Source organism: Botryllus schlosseri, chromosome 6, assembly GCF_051294905.1.
Source record: "Botryllus schlosseri isolate E-star chromosome 6, Bs_hap1, whole genome shotgun sequence".
In the NCBI taxonomy this organism is placed as follows: domain Eukaryota; kingdom Metazoa; phylum Chordata; class Ascidiacea; order Stolidobranchia; family Styelidae; genus Botryllus; species Botryllus schlosseri.
This window is the reverse complement of record NC_137241.1, coordinates 19,370,786-19,391,701: the sequence shown is the minus strand read 5'-3', so window position 1 is coordinate 19,391,701 and position 20,916 is coordinate 19,370,786. Positions and strand designations below refer to the sequence as shown.

Sequence of the window (20,916 nt, the reverse complement as noted above, 5' to 3'; positions counted from 1 at the left end):
GGGTCCCTTGTAACGGGTGCAAAAATGCAGGAGTGAGCTCTTGTAACGGGTGCAGAAATTTAATGATAGACCACTGTTTACGGCCAGATGTGGTCGGTAACGAAGTACTTCTACTTTTTGAAGTACTCAAGTAGTTTTTCGCTACTTGGGTACTTACGCAAGTAGATCTAATTTACCGCTACTTCTTCTTCTACTTCGTAATGTTTTGTGGTCTACTTACTTACTATTCGCTATTTTCAGTTTGTCAAGTAGAAGTAGTTTACTTTCAATCAGAAAAATACCCTGAGGAATTTCGGGGCTGTTTTCACGGAGTATTAACATTTAATTTTCATAAAAGTTAAGGAAAGCCAAGAATTTTCGTCGCGCTTCGCACACAGTATACATCAATATAATTTCACGAACGTATCGGTGAATATAATTTAGGTAACGGGTTGCGTGGTTCCGTTCACACTGCATTGTCGTCCATTTGAAATATTTCATCACAATAAATATGGCCCATCATAGCGTCTGAAAGTGCCGTTTCGCAATCTGGCATTTACCTATGATATTGTAATCTAGCAGCCCATGGCGTGTCCTAATCTGGAAAAGTGGACTCTGACTTTTTTTAGCTTTAGACCTGTTTTAGCAGACCACTGTTGAAACATGGAAACATGGAATGTATTTTCCGCTTTTTAGAAGTAGCCTAGTATTTATATTTCTCTTTCAATTCCAAGTATCATACTTTGAGTTCTAATTAGTTTCAGTTCTTTTGTCTGGAGAGCATATGTTGAAGTATAAAAGCAAGTGTAGTAATGCCTCTATTTTCCGATGATAAAGCTACACTATACGGCATTTTTACGATCAGCCATATTTTTATTAACGTTTACTAATCACGCAAAGTGTTAACACCGTATCCGACACAACTTTACCGCATTGCTCCTCGGCCAATACTGCGGGCCTTATAATATGGGAGAAGGCGCCATACCATGATGTTTTCTAAATCGTGGTGTTCGAGTAAACGGAGGATTAGCATCGCATTTCATATCAATGCTATTATTTTCGCTCCATGATGCGGACGAATGCTTATGCTGTCGAAAATTTATTCCTCCTGGGATGCATCAGAATCAAGCTCTGCACCTTTCGCATAGCTCAATATATTTGCAGCTTTTGACAGTCCATTTTAACGAATTACGATATTTTTCAACAGCTACTTACTTACTTGAGTAGATTTAAAGTCAATCAATTCTACTTCTACTTAAAGTAGATTTAAGCTGCTTTTAAAGGAAGTGCTTCTACTTGTACTTGAGTAGAATGTTGCGTCGCTACTTCTACTTCTACTTGAATAGCTTTCTTGACTACTTTGACCCACCTCTGTTTACGGCACCATATTCAACATGGGTACATGAATTTTCACGGTTATTCGCCAAATGATTATTAAAATGAGACTTGATGATCGACCCCTCTTTACGGTACAGTACCATATTCTTTATGGATACAACGATTCCGTGGTTATTCAGAAAATGATAGCAGTTGAAAAGGCGCGCAAATCAACCAGGGGACCTAGGCGACCGCTTACCCCAAAACCACCACTTTCCCTGCGTTTTGTACTACTACCTGAACTTATTTTTTTATTGCACCCTTTTTTTATTATTGAACAGTGCTATTGAACAACCTATGTGTGGTGGGAGCACCTATTTCCCTATGTGCGTTACACAGCTTCCTTGACAATTTCATGCTGAAGGCTTGTTGCATCGGTAGTACGAAAGACATGTGAACATGTAGAAAGTTACCTGAACCCACAATGATTTTACATATGAACAGGAGTTGCCAACGCATGGTCCCGGAGAAGGTTTTTGAGTGGTCCGCGGGTTAATTTTCGAAATCAATTATATTATCAAAAAATGAACTGCCCCAGTAACGGTTGATTAGCTTGAGAGGGAGGGGATGTTGATGACTAAAACATGAGCTACGGATGCATTGACTTAGTGGATCTTCGTATATCACCATAAAGTAAAATATTTCGCGGCGGATTAATTCAACTTGAAATATTTTTCGCGCCTTGCGCGATTTATTGTCACTCGGCTTCTTGTTTTTCATATTCGTACCTCCTCCTGAAAATTATAAATTAAAAATACGCCTTACTTACGAAATTAGGTCTAACTACACCATGTAACAAAATTTTTCAAAAGTTTTAGTTAGCTAAAAAAATTTATGTATTGTGTTTTAGTATTCCAATCTAGTTACAAAAATATCAGAATTTTTCCCGAAGTCTCCCAAATTTAGACGAAATGTCAATTTCTCTAATTTTTGATTTTACTCATAATTTCTCCGCAATAATCACAATAATTCTTTATTGGAGGTAGGAAAACGCGAATGAAAAGGTTGATATGAACAAATATAGCTTACTCATGCATCAAGTAACAAATCAACACTTTAAAAACCGTCAGAAGTGGTTTTGTTTGCGTTACTTGCGCCTGTGAAATGAGAAATCTTATCTTTTCATGGACCAAAAATAACACCATAGAACAAAATTTTGCAAAATCAAATTTGAGTAAAAAATTTTATGTACTGTGTTTTGTTATTCCAAACCAATCACTACAATACAAAAATTTCTATTGAAGTGTCCCTTTTGAGAAACGTCATGTTTCGTGATTTCTCGTTTTACTCAAAATTGCTGTGTAATAATACTCATAATTGCTTATTGGACGTACAAACACACTAACAAAACGAAGGAATATACACAAATAGTGGCTATAATAGATTATAAAAGGATGGAGACACTTCAAAAATTTTCCGAAGTGGTTTTGTTGGCATGATTTGGGTGTATAGGGGCGTGTTGACCGAAACACAGTAAGCCACGCTGTAAAAAGTCGGTACCAATAGAATTTGGATACATGCGAGAGAGCATGTGACTGGTGAGTGAAAGTGAACGATTGGAGCGAACGAAGAAGGACACGAAAGACAAAGATAATGAAAGATACGAAGTAATTGAAACTGAACTATACAATACAATATCGATGCCGCGATGCACAAGGCCTAAAATGGCGTCACGGGATTTTCTTTAATTAATAAAAGTAATTATACACTTAGTAACTTTGAAGAATTTTCGCGTATGACGCGGGTAAGACATTAATACACACTGAGTATTTCGTGTCATGTTTTCGATTTTGATGCGTGTAGATAACTCACCGTTACCTAACCTGGCTCGCTCCTATCGGACGACTAAAAAAGGTCATTAACATTGGCCCGCGCAATGGTTCGTAAATTTCATGTGGCCGTTTGACCGAAAAGTTTTGACACCCCTGATCTAATTCACAATAGGCTACTACTTACACGTACAATATTCCTTTGATTCATGGGTAAGCTAAATTTGGAATATTCGATATCGTTCACACAGATTTTTATCAACGATAACAAAAATAATAATATATGTAACGCAATCTGTTGCCGCAGGGTGATTTTTGTTTGATTTCGAGTGAAGACTTGGCAAACAAAATACTGATATCCTCACGGTAAGCAACTATCGCGTTAATTCTCGGGCAAATCATCACGTGTGTAATTAGTGAGATTCAGCTGTATCGAGAAATAGTGTCGAGGTTCCAATAAGACAATAAATGGTTTTGTGCAGTTTATTTGTAGTGCCTTCGCATCAAACGACAGATAATTGCCGAACACGATCCGGATTTGAAGCATAGTTCAAGTCGATGCAAGCGCAGTTTTAAGAAAGCGTTTAGTTTTCTGAAGATGGTGTGAGATTAACTTTTGTGTAATTATTGCGACATAACTGTCTTCGTGTGCACTGTGCATAGAACAACAGTATGTGATTATATTCATCCACGACAATTTCATATAAAGAGCGGGTCATTTCAAGTCCTGGTGCTTAACGATTTTAACGTGACAGGAGTGAACGTGTGCAAAGTCACATGCGGTAGATATTATCTATTTCATTGGACCTTTACAATATGCTACAGTCAGCGAAACGGGTGGCGTTATCGATATATTTTGCGGTACTTGGTGAGTACATCTCAACTTGATATTTTGAGTGTGTGGAAATTTCTTAAATTTAGGCTATCGTATGTGCACTGCGGGGTAGTGAAATCCTATTTGACCGTAGTTACACTTTTAGCGAAACGAGTGTGTACTGTGCAGACATGGGGTGATTACTTCATGAATGTAATCGATTGCGATTACGATTACTTCAGAATCACGCGATTACGATTACGATTACGATTACAGCAACATCGGGAAGTAGTCGATTACGATTACGATTACATTGGAAAAGTAATCACGATTACTCACGATTACATTTATTTTGCATCGTAGTAGTTATGTTGGAAGACACTACATGGATTGCGCTGGAAAGGCCCAATGATATACCAACTGACGCTTCCTTGTTACGTCATAATGTACCCATTGCCCATTTTATAGAGGACGGTTTATCGCACCCAATGATTTGTATTGCCAGGTCCATAACTGCCGCACCCCCAATTCCCCACTAGGGTGAGGAGCGTGGTTGGAGTTGACTCAAAAGTATTTTGTAAACCAACATAAATTATAGAGCATTTTCGCGAGATTTCATTAACTTGGAATATCTCTTTGAGCTTTGCGATTTAATTGTCTCTAGATAGCTTGATTTCGAAATGCATACGTCTCCCCTTGAAGAAATAAAGCATGCATAATTCATAGTAATAGGCATTTAGGTGCCAGTCAATACCGCTCCTCGACACATCAAAAGACATATGCAGTTTCGGCCAACATGAGACTCCACGAAGTGTGCTATTAAAGAATGACATTTGTCAAAACTTAGGGTATGTGTCCATAGCCGCGCTGGGTGGGCGTGACTAATAGTCCATTCTTTCCAATCTGAGCCCACGATGCAAATGCCACCCGGGCACCCACAGAGCATTAGACATGACAATTTGTGTGTGCGTCTCACGCAAGTTTTTCTTTTAGTCTGCTGTTTGGGCCACTACAATCAATATCGTTTGGCTATACAACAGACAGGAGGTCACGAATTAACAACATACAATAAAGTAATTATTGCAAGACACCAAATGTTATATTATGAATTACGCCGCCCCCTCCCCCCGCTCTTCAGGTAAATCTGACCATCAGGCGCTGAGATAGGATTATAAATGCAATATAATGCAATTACCAATATTATTGACGAAATTACATCTTCAACTTCAAAATTGACTACCCTGTGAGGGCCCAAGACCAAAGTTTGGTTGGGGGACGCTTTTGTTGTTTTAATCCAGATTCTAGCTACAACCCACGCTAACATGGTATATAAGCCGATGACTATGGCGGCAGGTTCAAATGTTCAGTAAAGAATTGTGAAAGAGCGACCCGTTTCGGGTAGAATATTATGAGAATAACAGAAAGGGAACATAAAATTCTGCCTTCAACTTAATGCAGATAATGTAATGCAAGCTGCCATTACGAGAAACGGCAAACAACGGCCCAGTTATGATGATTATATCAGCAGCTGTTGATTTTAATGCTTCGTTATGGAAATTGAAATGTTTTATTTGGCGAGTACAGAATTTTAAACCTTTGTCTGCTGTACGTTCGTACCATATAGGCCTACTGCTCGCCAAGCAGCAACGGTGAAACTGCATTTATCTATAGAATTAGAACTATTACATTCCATAGTTTAACTAAGCATAACCAAACATCAATACAAAAGTTGCCATTTTAACTTAGGCAGAGAGGTGATTATGATTAATTATCATGATGCGAGGTAGTGGTGTCTGAAATGTATTGATAAACCGATCTCAGCACGGTGGGTTTTCTTACAATCACACAAATGTACATCGAATATCTATTTACTATGTGTGGATACTTCCTACGCAAAGACGAGCAAAGCTAATAGGCTACCTCTGACGTAATAATGAGCAGTGGCTGGTATAATATCTCTTCCTTGTTCACGAGTGTTCAGTTCATGTCGCAGTCCTTGTACAAATAAAAAGTAATCGTTCCTACACAAAGAAATCGATTAAATATGGGAAGTAGTCGATTACGATTACGATTACTTCGGGATTTTTCCGAATGTAATCGATTGCGATTACGATTACTTGAAAATGCTGTAATCGTCGTAATCGATTACGATTACTAATCGCGATTACCCCATGTCTGGTACTGTGTATTCACAACCAAAGGGTGATACACGATAGCAGAACCTAACTCAGAATTATATCACTGTTATAAAACATACGTGCCTACGTGCACCGTGCATGCATTATTGCATACCTGCCTACTTGCAAGCATAGAGTGTAGCACCCTGTTTGCTAGATTGTCATAGTCATATAGTAGGATCCGTACATGAACTGATATAATCTTGTCTTAAGTATCTCAATCACTTGCGGACATAAAGTTGATTCGGTCGACAGCTACTAGCCTCGAATGGGATTTGTCGGGGGTGTTGGAACCAGGAAAGAAATATTCAATCGAGGTAACGATAGTGAATGAGCTAGTGCTAGAGTTGGTAAGAATCCCTAAAGATTCGGGCTCGTGCGAGCGTGGACTTTTACGAAATGTCTTCGTCAGCACGATGGTTAACATGAACACATGTGACGTCACAATGCTGATTCAAACAGAAATCAATTTTTGACTTCGTATCGATACTGCCGCCTGTTGCCTAAGTATATTCAGAGTATGCTTGGTGACAGTTGCTGAATAAATGACTATTTTTTCATCTTGTAGCAAATTGTAGATAACAATTGATTACAGCCGGGGCTGGTTTTCGATCCGTTAGGATCCATTATTCGCACCAAGTATTTCTGGAGTGCTCGGGGAATCTTCGGCTCTCAGGAACGATTTTGCAACTCTATCCAAGTACAATGCAACACGGACTGTAACGAGCCATATCGTAGTAGTGATAAGCTCCACATTTTCCTTTATCACCGTATGTGGCATTGTGGCTGCATCGAGCATCGTTAACACTGCCTAGGCTGAATGATGAAGGCTCGAGATCTCATTCTAGCCCGATTTCGAGTAAAACACGTAGTCGAAACGAGCCAATCTCTAGCAAGATTCCCTACAGAATAGGGTTACCATACGTCCTCTTTTAAGAGAATTTGTCCTCTTTTTTGACTTTTTTGAAAGTGTCCTCGGAGGACGCCCTTTTGTCCTCTTTTTTGAGATTTTGTCCTCTTTTTTGAAAATTTAGGTCAGATTTAGAGCAAATTGCGAGTGACATGCCGCAAAGTAGCACAGAAGTGACGCTCCGGCGGGTATTTCGGAGAGAAAAACGGCATTTTGAGCTCTGAGCGGAAAGACGACCTTTTTGTTTTAGTCAACCGATCACAGAGTGGGAAAAATTCACCGATTCACCGGTTTTTTGAGAATTCTTCTCTGGTTTTGCAAGTCTCAGATTTCTGAAAAAGTGTCCTCTTTTTAGATTTCCAAAATATGGTAAGCCTACAATAGAATGAGCAATGAGCATTTGAGCTATGAGCTGAGCAGTGAGCATACATATCGGTGATGGAAAGCTTATCTCAGCTTTCTGTTCAATTGCCTTTTCTGCAACCACCATGATGTAGTTAAAGATAAGATGTCGAAATCCAAGCAGTTTAGATCAAAAATGGTCAGATATCTGTAAAATACAGATATTTGTTCAAAGCATTCGAAGGGTAGAGATCCTTCTATTACGAACGCTAGCCTCTCTATTTTCAAGGTCCGCATACCGAGTACTGAAGGTGAAGGTAAAAGGCACTGGCCTGTGATATCTCATTGCTATATAGTTAATGTAGCGACAGTACTTTCCTAATGAATTAACAAAACACAGTTTGTAACATGGTCCCGACAAACAAACTTCACGTTGTGACATGCACAATACACATTGCGCACTGCTCAGTTTCACGTTGCACATCAAATGCACTATGTACGTTATATCAGGCTCTGGCTTGCCTAATTCGATTGGGAATCTCCACACTTATTCAAAAGAAGGTAATACGTCTGTTGTTCCTCTCGGATTAGTGTGGTAGTGGTCAAATGGACATATGCAGATGTTGTATATAAGGCACGAATCATTTCAGCACCATCGGTAAACTGACATTGCTTTCGTACGTTTAGGTTTTATTGAAGGCACCGACCGGTGACGTGCGAGTGATTGACGGCCGACTGCGATCAGGCGCCACATCATACACTGCTTCCAATTTGAGGCCAAACAAACAATATCAACTTCTCGTTTTCGACACAAGCGCCGGCGAAATAGGCGAAGACATCGTTAGCGTTCCGGTCTACACAAGTTGGTAGAATATGAAAAAGCACGGTAGAAATACGCGGCGAAATGTTACTACCCTCGTTCAGCCCTGTCAGTACAACAGTGATACATTTTGTATTGCTAATAGGCGGCTGTATTTTAGATCTGCAGTGTTATTCATGTAATGGGGCGACATCCGCTGATCACTGCAGTGACGTAGTGGAGTGTCCTTCGTCGCATCGACAGTGTTATACTCAAGTTCGATATTATAGTAGAAACGGCCGTGGGCGTTTTTATATTTTCAAGGGCTGTAAACATCCAAAGGATCGATGCCTGCCGAATCAGGTGATATCGCTTGATGTTAAAAATAAAAACCGTCCTAAATCATCCCTCCATCACACAGGAACGACTCGATGTAATCAAATATGCGAGCTCAGAAACCGGCGATTTGAGCCCGGAGGACGTGCTAGAAGTAATGCCGGGATTGAAGTTTGTAAGACCTTAGCAATAGCTTTATCGGCCGTGGAATGAATTCGTATGATATCATTTAGTTTGGAGGGGCCAACGACGACTTGTTGAAGTCACCGTCAGTTCTACAAAGAGCAAAGAAGTTGTTGCAACAGAAAAAGGAAAACGCGCTTCAGGTTTGAACCGATTTTATATCAGACAAGTTTGACGGATTCCGAACTCGAGTGTAATCCTTGTCAAACGAACGCACATCCATGTAACCGTAACGCGATGTCCAACCCATCCAAAATATTGCAAACTGTTACTTTGGCTCGGATTTTACCACTTGCGGAACTACAACACGTTGCGAAAGAAAGCGTTCAGAATGCTTCAGGCCTGAACTTATTGCCGATTGGTAATATGATTCAAATGTGATTCAAGACTTGTTAAACCGGAATCACAATTTATATGACACGCGTTTGTTGAAAGATAACTTGTTATAATCGATATAGTTTGGTTCGAGATGTTTGCACGATTTATTAGCGGGATAGCCGACACTGATGCGTAAGGGAGGGGTGCGAAAAATAGAAATCAGAATAACGACGTTTGCTTACAGACACTGGAATGTGACGATGATTCGTCAATGCGAATGGGGTTTCATGAGATTAACATAGTTTAATGCCAAATCATATATTTTATATCGCTATACTCTCAATCCCAATACTCTCTTTACAATAGGTTAAAGCTGAAATATTACAGACCTGTGTTACCGTGAACCTTATATCCGACTTAACATATTTGTTAGTATGTATTCGATAATCCGTAGGATGTCCTATTTATACACGGGTTGCTGCTTCGTTTGACTTTGTATAACTTTTTCCGCGCGGAGATCCATATTGTCGCATGCTCATCTCGCATGCAACTCTCACAGAATGCACTCAAGAAAGAATGCGCGCGCGGAAAAGAAGATGAAAACGACTTCTGTCGCTGTTGCTGTTCCCAAGAGCGATGCAATCACGCCATGCTGGACTGTGGGATGACGTTACCGCCAGAAAGTTCGTAATTATTCTCTTACTTCTGATACGCTCGATAACCCCTTCGCTATTGCGCGGTAACTGCTGATAAGTCACTATTCCGGCTCGTCTTGAAGAGCTTACTGATGCCATTCAGTGAATTTCTAAGCCGTATTTCTCGCAAGGTCGTTCATAAATGCATATACCTGCGCTGTGATTAAATTGAGAAAAAGGTTTAAGATACGTAGCGGTTGTCAGCAAACGGAGTTCTTTATCGGAAATCTAAAGTAGGTTTTGGCTACCTGCGCTACTTACTCAAGTGAATGGTCATTGGTCAATTGGGTATGTTTTTAGATTATTTCCACTTCTACTTAACAGTTGTTTACGTGAAACTACCTACTTTTGACACTTTCTTTGTAAAGTAGAATGTAGTGCATTCGCATATACTTCCATGAGTGAAATTGCCTGGACGAAATAACTGAAAATATATTTCCGAAAATTTCACCAATTGGTACAGTTTTAATAGTCATTTTGCGTTAACTGCTGAAAGTATCCGACCCTTCTACCAAATCTAATTTTAGAAAATACTTACTTAAGTACTTTTCACATCTTAATTTTCTACTTCCAATTGAAGTAGTCCTAGCGCGTCTCGGAAATAGCTACTTCTACTTGTATTTCGGTAGAAACTTACGTCGTTACTTCTACTTTCACTTGAGTACGAATGCTGACTATTTGACCACCGCAAAAGATAAATCGCTTTCATTATAGCGCAGCCAATGATCGAAAGGCATCCCCCCTCCCCATTGAAGTTATTGTGACGCCATATTTATTCACCACATCAAAACGTTACACCATTACACCATTACTTAAGATATTCGTCGCCTCCCAATTTCCTTCTGCCCCTCTCAAATCCGTTCTGTCTACGCGTATGGTTACTTATAACAGCCTTTATAGTCGTCAAGACCGAACCACTACCCCCGGACATTGCAACGCCTCCGCCGGAAACAACAGCTCCTGTCTTGACTCCGAGGAAGATTCCGCCGGCTTGCAGAGATTTCAACGGCGGCTGCGATCATATCTGCATCGCAGTGAACCGAACCGCAGCCAGGTGCGAGTGCATGGCTGACTATGAGCTTCAAGCGGATGGGAAGTCCTGCGAAAGTAAATATTTCCAGGTCGAAATTTGTGTCAGGTCTAAACAATAATCGTTTGGATCTATTAAGCCCATTTGAAGCACGCTGTGGCGGACGCCGGACCCGACATCACAGTGACTCTACCTCAGGATATGGTGGTCATATCGGCAAAAGAAACTAAAGGGGCAGTCGGTCTATATAAGTGGTGGGATCCCATTGTAGTCGGGGAAGGCGGCGGTCTAACAACATCGGTAAGATGAGATACATCGTCAGGAATCGCAATTATGTAGCTATTTTCATTTGAAATTATCTTGCGAAGGACCCGTATCAGCGGGATCTGACTGTGACGGATTTGAAAGTGGGTAATTATCGGTTTATCCTGATGGTCACTGGACAGGATGGAAGGCGAACGTCGGACTCGATGACCTTGACAGTACAGGTGGTTGTGGATCCTTAATATCGTTGAAACTTACCTATAGGTTACAGTGATATATTTTGATACCAATCCCGACGTTTACTATTCGCATCTCGAAGGACAGCCAAGTGCCTCAATAGGACCATAATTTGGTAAATCCAGCAGCCGACTAGCAAAACCAGTGAACATATGCAAATGCACGTCCGTGTGTACTGTGTGTATATGCGTACTAATGAATCAATTTCGAATGATAGAATTATTTCAGTCTCGCTCCGCCGATTCGATCACAACACCGAGGCCACGAAGAACCCAGAGGCCAAGAGCCGGTCTTATATCGTTCAACAGATTTTCGTCCGCGGAGCATCGCAACGAATGGAAAAACTCCGGAGACCGTTACCGAGAAAGCGACGACGAGCCAACCAGCGAGCCTCGCACGCGAGGACAAACTCCGACGCCGACCAAGCTTATATTCCGAGTTATTCCAGGTAAGGAAAATCGAGTACGCCCGCACGTAGCGTAAAATTAGCCGAGCTTTCGCGTTTTAGGAGTGCCTGGCAAGCGTCCGCCACCAAGGCCACAAGTACCGAGACGGCCTGTATTTGGGCGGCCCAGAACAACTACCGCAGTAGCGACTACCACAACACCCGCTCCAGGTAAGTATTCCCCAACTTATACCAATCATGCTCTTTGCCAGCGCCTTCGTTTCTCTCTACTTCGCCAGCACTTTGGAAGTCTATCGACACTTCAATATCGTGCACGTCTTAGTGATCCAAAATACCTGCAACCTGCTGTCACTGCGTGTCGTATCATGATAGCTTTTATGAACCATTTCAGTGTTGTGTCCGCTTCTGGAGGGCTTGGACGAGCGTCAGGTGACGGCAGTTTGCACGAATTCAAATGTCGAAGGAAGCACGTGCGAATTTACATGTGAAGGTGAGTAGGCCTTATTACTGACGCGCGGGGATATTGAGGACTGCAACAGTGCCACTGCAACGTGATGCCCTGAATCATTCCCAAATATATTATTACGCTTCAGGTGTATGCAGTCCAGGCTTGCCCTATCGTTCTTATAAGAAAAGTCTTTTGAAAGTACATTGACCTTATTTATAAGAATTGCCCTTATTCTTGACTTGTGTCCTGATACTGTCTTATTCTCAGTGCTCTCACTGGCAATGACGCCGGGATTTGGGATTAGGGCCGGTAGAACGGGATGACCTTATTTTACTCAGCAGCGTAGTCAGGATACTATATTATCTAGCTAGATCCTGATTATCACCTCGGATTTTCAGCTGAACTTATTTTGTATCTATGTCGTTGGAAGCGAAGCGGGATATGCGGGTTATGGTTGCCGATATAGGCTACTCACTACGACTATACCATGTAGATGTCCATTATTTCGCACATCGAAACTTATCAATATCTAAGTATACACAGAATGTGGCATTTCTAATCTATTTGTTAGTTAAAGCACATTTCTTTTAGGTGAAAGGACATTGCAAGGCGGTTCGGAATCAGCAAGCTGTGAAGCAGCGGACGGTTCCGCTCAATGGCTGTCGGAACTTGAACCCGTTACGCTACCGTGCTGCAAGCTGCCCTGTCCCGCGAGCGCGTATGCCGACGTATACTTTTTGATACATTCCTCCTCAAAAATCGGAAGACTTGATTGGAAAAAGATATTGAACCTCGCATTTAGCATGGTAGGATTTCGGCTCGGATTCATTTCAATTAAGCGCTGTTATGCGGTTAGCACCCCGTGGTATTTATCATGCGGTGTCTCTAGGTCAGCGACGCCACTTTCGGCGACAATGGCGTGTGTGCTGGAGCCGCGCGTTACAACCGCTTCCCTGACCCCAGAAGTGCGATTGCGTTGGACTGCTCGCGAACGAAAGAAGATTTCGAAAAGCAGCTTTTGGCGATACCTTTTTTTGGGGCTGGTGAGATTTGCAGAACATAAGCTAATACTGGAAGCGTTACACTGTTTCAAATTGAAAAGCTCCGATTGTCTGGTACTGTATGTAGTGTAGCTCAAGGTCAGTTAATCGAGCCAGTCAGTCTGCCCTTCCAAATATAAGTGGGAAGTTGTCAGATTTGGTGTAGTTTTGTTTATAAGTAGCCACTAGCTACCCAATATCCGTGAGCAGTGTGTTAAAAAGGATTCGAATGAGTCTGTGTATGCGACTATAGAGTATGACATACTCTATAATGCGACCACGGATTTCCAACACCATGATGTGAAAACAAAAAGTAATATTTAGGAAATTCGTTTGAGTACTATGCTCTCCAAAACTGCGACAGGCATCTTTTAGCATAGGCGTAGCCACGATGAAGATTCGGGTATAAGTAGCGAAATTGTTTTAACAATAACGTGACGTCATGGATCGATTGTGACATATACGATGCAGATCCATTTCACTTGGAAATAAAGCAACAGCAAGAAATTAATAAAACAACTTCAGTATGGAGCGCCAGAAAATCCAGCATCTCTTACAGGACAGCCTGGTGTAAATTACTAGGGATGGTGTGAACCTCTGAAAGGTTCAGGTTCGTGTGAACGCGAACCTTTTTGAAAGGTTCTGTGTGAACGCGAACGTGAACCTCGTGACGTCACATTGCTAATTTCAACCCTATATTTTAAGATTGACCCCGTACGCTTGCTAGATTTTTATATCAGAAAACGATATCAATCTCATTGATTGATTGAATAAGCATCATTCGCTGACCACATGTAGTGTATTTCGCTCTTGATATTGTGTGATTGCGGGTCAAGCTCGCAGCAGAGAGTCACGAAATATTCGTAAGGAAGGCTGGATATTTCGCGCAAACTTTTGTAACAAAGCAAGTAAATTTTTTTAGAATCTCAACGTGCATGCTCGTTTAGTTTCGATTGTTTATGCTGTCAGCGCCATGCATAGATTGGCCCGTAGTTGAAATGCAATAAATTTGAACCAAATATGGTATAATGAAATGAAAATTGTAATATATGAAAAAAGGTTCACAGTGCAGAACCTACCAAGGTTCTGTTGTGAACGCGAACATCAAAATTTCCGAGGTTCACACACAGAACGCGAACGTGAACCTCGCGTTCGCACCATCCCTATAAATTACCATAGTATAGTGAGTAGGCGACACTCGACACACCAGGAATAGCAAAAACAACTAGAATAATGATAGAGTTCTCAAACTGTGGGATAGTAGGGAAAATTATGAGTCGCGAAACATTATCCGTAAGCCATTGATATATAATCAACGGTTAATCAATTGTATATGTTATGAAGTTGTTATGATACCATTGCTTTGAATAGCTTGGCTATTGCTCTACCCCACTATGACATTGACCTGGTCAAAGTAGTTATGGCATCACCTAGGGGTTTCCTCACGACCTTCTGCAATTGAACACCGGTTTTTGTATATGGATGTCACAGTGCGGTTGGGTTCTTAAGTCTTCGCCACTTGATACAAAAATATTTCGCTGGTACGCAGTCCTGTTTAAAAACTGTTGAGGATATCATAATCGTCGTGTTTTTACACCATGTCTCGAATGGATGGCTGGAATGGATATCAAAATATTCAAGCGCATCGATCGCATTGTTATTTCATAAATCGCTTCCTTTTCGTTATTTCTTTTTTCGTAATTCGTTGCAGTGTGTACACTTGATATTTGCATTGGTACACATATCGGTCAAACATCATCCGCGTCCGCGCGCATGGACTGTAGGCTATTGCCACCGTGATGGTCGCTAGAAATATGTCTTCTCAAATGACGTCGCAGCCCAAAGAAGTGTGAGGAACACTGTTCCGTGGCGTATTCATTTTTCCTGAGTTAACTGCCAGCTATATAGCTTTAATGCTGCAAATTACCGGTAATATTCCTCATTCCAGGAACCAATACTGCGGGCGCCTTGAACTACCTACGCACGAAAGGATTCGCTGGCGACGCGAACCGGGCCAATGCACAAGATGTAGCGATTGTGATTACCGACTCAAAATCTACTGTCAATGTCGGAAAAGCGGCTAAGGACTTGAAAGCGACTGGCGTGAAGGTATAGTGCGATGTAGAAGCGTATATTGATTGTTTACAATCACATCGAGTGGTTCTGAGCATCAGAACCTTTTCACGGTCTAGTAATGTATCATACAATCATGCATATAGGCTCTGCTCACCCTGAGAAGTTGAAACCCAATCATTTCCTTTATAGTACAGGGAGTAAATTCACACTCTTTTGTCTTATTGCATATTCGATTCTTCACAAATTTTCAGACTATACAGATTTCATCATTCACGGTCCTTCAGGGCTGGCTGAAATGCCGGATTACGAGTAGGGATGGTGTGAACCTCTGAAAGATTCAGGTTCGTGTGAACGCGAACCTGTTTGAGAGGTTCTGAGTGAATGCGAACGTGAACCTCGTGACGTCACATGACGTCATATTGCTAATTCCAACCCTACATTCCAGTGAAGGGTTAGTCTATATTTATGTGCACGATGCCTAGCTACAACTCGGGCAACATAATGCCACATGCTGAAGTACAAATTCACGTCTTAAACGTCGGCAAATGTATCAACCGTGGCAATCAAATGGTAAAATAATCCCATAAAATCGATATCTGCCGTCGCTTTGCCAACAATTTCGACGAGGACTTGAAAGGGAGTGTTGGCTTACGCCTTAACGGTCTAGGCCAGACCGGACAATGTATTCTGCCTCTGAGTGTAAAACGGGTTTCTATACCTGCTACTGATATTACCCCATTAACAAGCTATACAGCAGTAGCCAACACCCTAATAGCATGGATTTTGTTTTTATGACACAATATACATATGAAGTCAAGATTGAAACCGCACACCAACTTGATTTTTTTACATCAGACAACGATATCTATTCCATCGATTGGTCGAATAAGCCTCATTCGCTGACAGCATGTAGCGTATTTCGCTCTTGATGATATGTGTCATTACGGGTCAAGCTCACAGCAGGGAGTCACTAAATATTCACAAACGGAAAGCTGGTCATTTCGAGCAAACTTTTGTAGCAAACAAGTAAAATGTGCATTAGGGCTGTTCAAAAATAACCCTTTTTGCGGATTCCAGCCATTCACTGATTAAATGGTCAGGTTACCCTAAAAAACGCTGCACACCAAATTTGGTTCGATTCTAACAAGTATAGGACCTCGCAGATCCAATTAAAATTTTTAATTTATTATGGAAAATTAAAAAAAAAATCCAAATTTTTCTGCCAACCCCATGAAATTGTTGAGCTGTCTTCAAAGACGTTGCAAAACAAATTTGAGTCAATTCCGACCAGTAGAAGCGGAGTTATGTGAGTTTTTCGTTGATAAATCGCGGATTATCCACCGATCAAGGATAATCCGAGGATTATCATCGAAAAACTCAGATAACTCCGCTTCTACTGGTCGGAATTGACTCAAATTTGTTTTGCAACGTCTTTGAAGACAGCTCAACAATTTCATGGGGTTGGCAGAAAAATTTGGAATTTTTTTTTTCAATTTTACATAATAAATTGAAAATTTTAATTGGATCTGCAGAGGCCTTTACTGGTTGGAATCGAGTGAAATTTGGTGAGCAAGGTTTTCTACTGCAACCTGACGATTTAAGAGGTGACCGGCTTGAATCAGGAAAAAAAAGTTATTTTTGAACAGCCCTAATGTGCATGCTCGTTTAGTGTTGATTTTTTATGCTGCCAGCGCCAGGTATAGAGTGTCCCGCAGTTGAAATGCAATAAATTTCAACAAAGATGTTATAATGAAGTGAAAATTGTAATATTTCAAAAAAGTTTCACAGTGCAGAACCTACCAAGCTTCGTTTGTAAACGTGAACCTCTAAATTTCCGAGATTCACACACAGAACGCAAACGTGAACCTCACGTTCACACCATCCCTAATTACGAGTACCACCCAAATTAAATACGTGTCACGAATTGATGACTGACCTTTTGAATCTTGTCATATATTTAAACTCGTCCCGATCGAGGTGTCAGTAACCAGGAATTTCTACTTTTTCCAAGTGCTCAAGTAATTTTAGCCTACTCGTAATACTTACTCAACCTCTGATGCATAGTCATGTCTATAGACTATTTCCACTTCTACTTCACAGTTTTAGGCAAATCTACTGACTTTTAGGACTATAGATTTTGCAAAGTAGAAAGCAGTTTTGAGATATACTTGCTATTGAATAGTAGATTCATATTGAAATGAACCCGAATATTATCGGCTGACACTCGTGAGGTGCAATCGTCAGCAACTAGTAGAGAATTGGAAAGACCATTGTATATCAACAATAGTATCACAAAATATGACGTCAGCAACATGAAATATCGAATAAGAGAGCGTTCAATATACCATTTTTAGATGGTACACGAACTCCTTTTGTTGATTTTTTTGTACTTCTACGGGTTCATTTCAATATGAAATACTATTCAATTGTATATTGAAGTTTTGTGCCTCCAAGAAGCTCTTCAGATATGCTTGCATCACTATTATGAATGGAATTGTCATGACAACAGTGCAAAATAACCCCTGTATCATGGTAATCGAGTACTTCCAAAAGTTATGTGTGTCAAATGTAGTGTCATTGGTCGTTTTGCGTATAACTCAGAGATGCACCCTTTAATTCTAAAAGTGGCCACTTCCGAATAACTGCTTAAATTATGCGAACCATCAATCGAAACTATTTACTTGAATATTTGAGGTCTTCATATTCTAGTTCTATTTTTTCCTAATATTTCTATAATTCCTATTCCCAAATTTCCTAATAATCTGAAATGCCCATTTCTGTGATATCAATGTTTCTCTCCATCCCCAAATATTTATTCTACTCAAACTGCGTCTTCGGTAGGCTACTTCTTATTAGAATTGCAAATTCCGAGCTAGATCTAGTGCGGCTCCTATATACTGTATGCATAGAAGGTCGACATCAACACCATGATGTTCATACGTACAGCACAAGCGACAATATTTAGGTCTATACGTTCTACGTTTGTAAATATATGTACATTGTACATGTACAAGGAAGTACAATCATTGCAGGTTATCGTGTTGGGATTGAAAACACGCGGTGGAGCGGCTAATCTCGTCGAAATTAGAAGCATCGCAAGTTCGCCAGCCGCGGCCATCAACACTCCAAGCATCCCGGCGGCGCCACCCGCTGCGCTGATAACGCAACTACAAGCGATGATATGCGACAACGAATGCAAATGATATTTCTAACTACTTTTGTCAATGGGCTATTTTAATCTGCGTGATGTCGAATAACGATATCGTAAAACGATTGAAATGCTGGAACTGAACTGTGTTGGATATATTATAGAACAATGAATCAGAACATTGCTTTATCAGTCGCTGCAGATCTGATCTCGTATTGTTTCCTTCTGGCTGCCTCTATTTAATGAGAACAGGAAATAGGAACACGCATAACTCCATCGCTGATTGAAAGCTACTATGATTATCATCCCAGATGTAAGTCACGGCGAGATCTTTAAGGAGGAAATAAGGTACATAGTTGTAAATGACTTCAAATGGTCTCCAATTGTAAGAAAAACATTTTGGAGAGTTTCATTTTCTCAACACTTAGGAAAGATCTGATGTAATAAGAGCCAGAGAATTATGTAATAGTCTTTCTGGATAATCATTGCATATCATATAAGGCAGGGATGTCAAACTAAACTTCCGTCGCTGGCCGGATTCTGAGCGCTCGCGGGCCGGACTAGTCAAATTATTCTAAAATGTTACCAAGAAATCCATGCCATTGTTTTTCACTTGAATACCTTATTACCAAGCCTATATGCGTGATATTAGATTACATTATATTACTATCAAGGAGCTCCATTCTAGCAACACGTTTATTCGCCAGAAACGGAATCGATAAAAGTAGGAAGATTGGCCGGTTGAATACAATTATATAAACCCCTAAAACAGTGGCTCTATAGCGATGATATAAGTTTTCATATTTCTATGCTGGATTGTTTTAGTCGTAATCTGGCGTTAGCCATGGGTATGCGTTGTGAGGAATATAAGAGACTCAACTGTAAACGCGGACGTTGGAATTTGGTTCATCAGGGTTAAATCGCAATTCGGGTTTTTGTGAAGGCCGGTGAACTTTTGAGCCAAAACGGATGGAGCAGTGTGACAAATATTCGAATTATATTTTTTGACTATTGTATTCTCCATGTAACCTGTGTATAACGGTTTGGCATTGGTTTTTTCGCTTCTGTGAAGAATTACTTTTTGGTCCATTTTCTCAGATCTCTGACCTCAATGATGAGCACATTTTGCCTTTCTTGAATTGGGTGGCCTATCAACATACTCGACATTCGCTCTCTTAAGAGATTAATTGATGGAAGTATTTTTTGGATATGTGCTGGATAATACAGCTATTTTTTCATTTGCTCAAAATTGCTTCGCGGGCCGGATGAAATCGCGGGCCGTATGTTTGACACCCGTAATGCAAGGTGAATCTTTGCTATACCGCTACAAAATGACTAACGGCGGTATAAATCGGTAAAATAGTCAAAAATGTATTCAGTTACTGCAATACAGGGACTGAGTTCTTACGAAAATTTTAGCCACAAACGGGATGGCACTACTTTTTACTTTTCAATATCCCAAATTTACAAATGTACAGTGTTTTGCCTTAAAAATTATTCAAGCACAAGTGGAAGTATTATCTATAACACAATCACTTGAATAACTAGTACAATGCCTATAGTTTAGTATACTAAAAGTAAATAGTAGTCGTATAGGCTACTTCGTTCCGACTACCTCTGATTGGACTTGGCTGTTTTGGGAAGGATATATTGGAGTTATGCTTGTGTTAGATTTGCTTCGTCCTGTATAGGTGAAGAGACTCTTGAGGGTGGATGACTTCAATATACAATTGAATAACATATTCCGATTAAAATAAGCCCGTTTATTTTCGGCTGACACTCGTCAGGGGTATTTGTCAGCAACCAGAAGAGAATTCAGAAGAACTCTGTATATTGTACAGACAGTCAGACATCTGTACTCAAAAAGGAAGTCGAGACCACACTAAGCGACACTTTTCCATTCAACTATGTATTGACTCCCTATTTGTCATGAATATTTCACGACCATGTGATCATCTCGAATCTCCTTAAATGTGTGGATTGCATGGGAGGTGGTGATTGCCCAAGGCCTTTTCACAAAAGAAAAAGGGAGAAGATGACTACATCATTCCCGGCTGACATGATTTCAATTTTTAAATTTGTAGCAGAATCCCACTAATTTATTATTTTCCTTTGCGCCCCGCATCACCAACGTTACCTTTTCTAGCTATCGTTCAGCTTTCAAATCCCGGGTCAGATTTTCCTTCCTTCGACGTTGTAGTTAATTCGCTGTCAGGAATGCGGCACTGTTATGAAATTTCTACTCCATACTAAAAGCTGGTCCGCATTTTCATATTCATTCCTCTAACCATTTTATCAACAGCAATCCAGTTCTATGGTAATTCCTTCATCGGATTAAAAGCTTTTCTTATTGATAGTTCATGCGGCTTATCGATTAGAGAATCATTCATGACAATCGATCGTAACACGGAATGCTACAACTGCCAATTGGAAAAGCAGAATAACGTTCCCATTCGCTTGAGCATGCGTGAATTACATAGTTGGGTTCGCGTATGGTAGGCCAATCCATGGCAACATCTTCGGCGTTCAATTCAAGTATATATAGAGACAGATTTACGAAAATGATAC

The 20,916-nt window shown here is 40.5% G+C and overlaps 1 protein-coding gene across 3 annotated transcripts in view; it reads left to right on the top strand.

Annotated features, from left to right (window-relative positions):
* Positions 1–18,527, top strand: part of LOC145441406 (uncharacterized) — a 118,617-nt gene extending 100,090 nt beyond the window's left edge. Inside the window, exons 1-18 of one of the 3 annotated variants that reach the window (XM_080319259.1) lie at positions 3,468–3,491; positions 3,881–3,993; positions 6,330–6,433; positions 8,056–8,230; positions 8,349–8,530; positions 8,589–8,678; positions 8,737–8,829; positions 9,564–9,687; positions 10,591–10,806; positions 10,869–11,029; positions 11,098–11,217; positions 11,459–11,678; positions 11,739–11,846; positions 12,028–12,126; positions 12,676–12,890; positions 12,974–13,127; positions 15,073–15,233; positions 18,233–18,527. In XM_080319259.1, coding sequence (XP_080175385.1) covers positions 3,942–3,993; positions 6,330–6,433; positions 8,056–8,230; positions 8,349–8,530; positions 8,589–8,678; positions 8,737–8,829; positions 9,564–9,687; positions 10,591–10,806; positions 10,869–11,029; positions 11,098–11,217; positions 11,459–11,678; positions 11,739–11,846; positions 12,028–12,126; positions 12,676–12,890; positions 12,974–13,127; positions 15,073–15,233; positions 18,233–18,403 — 2,445 coding nt within the window. In that variant the 5' untranslated portion in view covers positions 3,468–3,491; positions 3,881–3,941 and the 3' untranslated portion in view covers positions 18,404–18,527. Of the gene's footprint in view, positions 1–3,467; positions 3,492–3,880; positions 3,994–6,329; positions 6,434–8,055; positions 8,231–8,348; positions 8,531–8,588; positions 8,679–8,736; positions 8,830–9,563; positions 9,688–10,590; positions 10,807–10,868; positions 11,030–11,097; positions 11,218–11,458; positions 11,679–11,738; positions 11,847–12,027; positions 12,127–12,675; positions 12,891–12,973; positions 13,128–15,072; positions 15,234–18,232 lie in introns of those variants that run through there. The other 2 variants (XM_080319260.1, XM_080319258.1) reach the window with 2 other exon arrangements.
* The last annotated feature ends 2,389 nt before the right edge of the window (positions 18,528–20,916 follow it).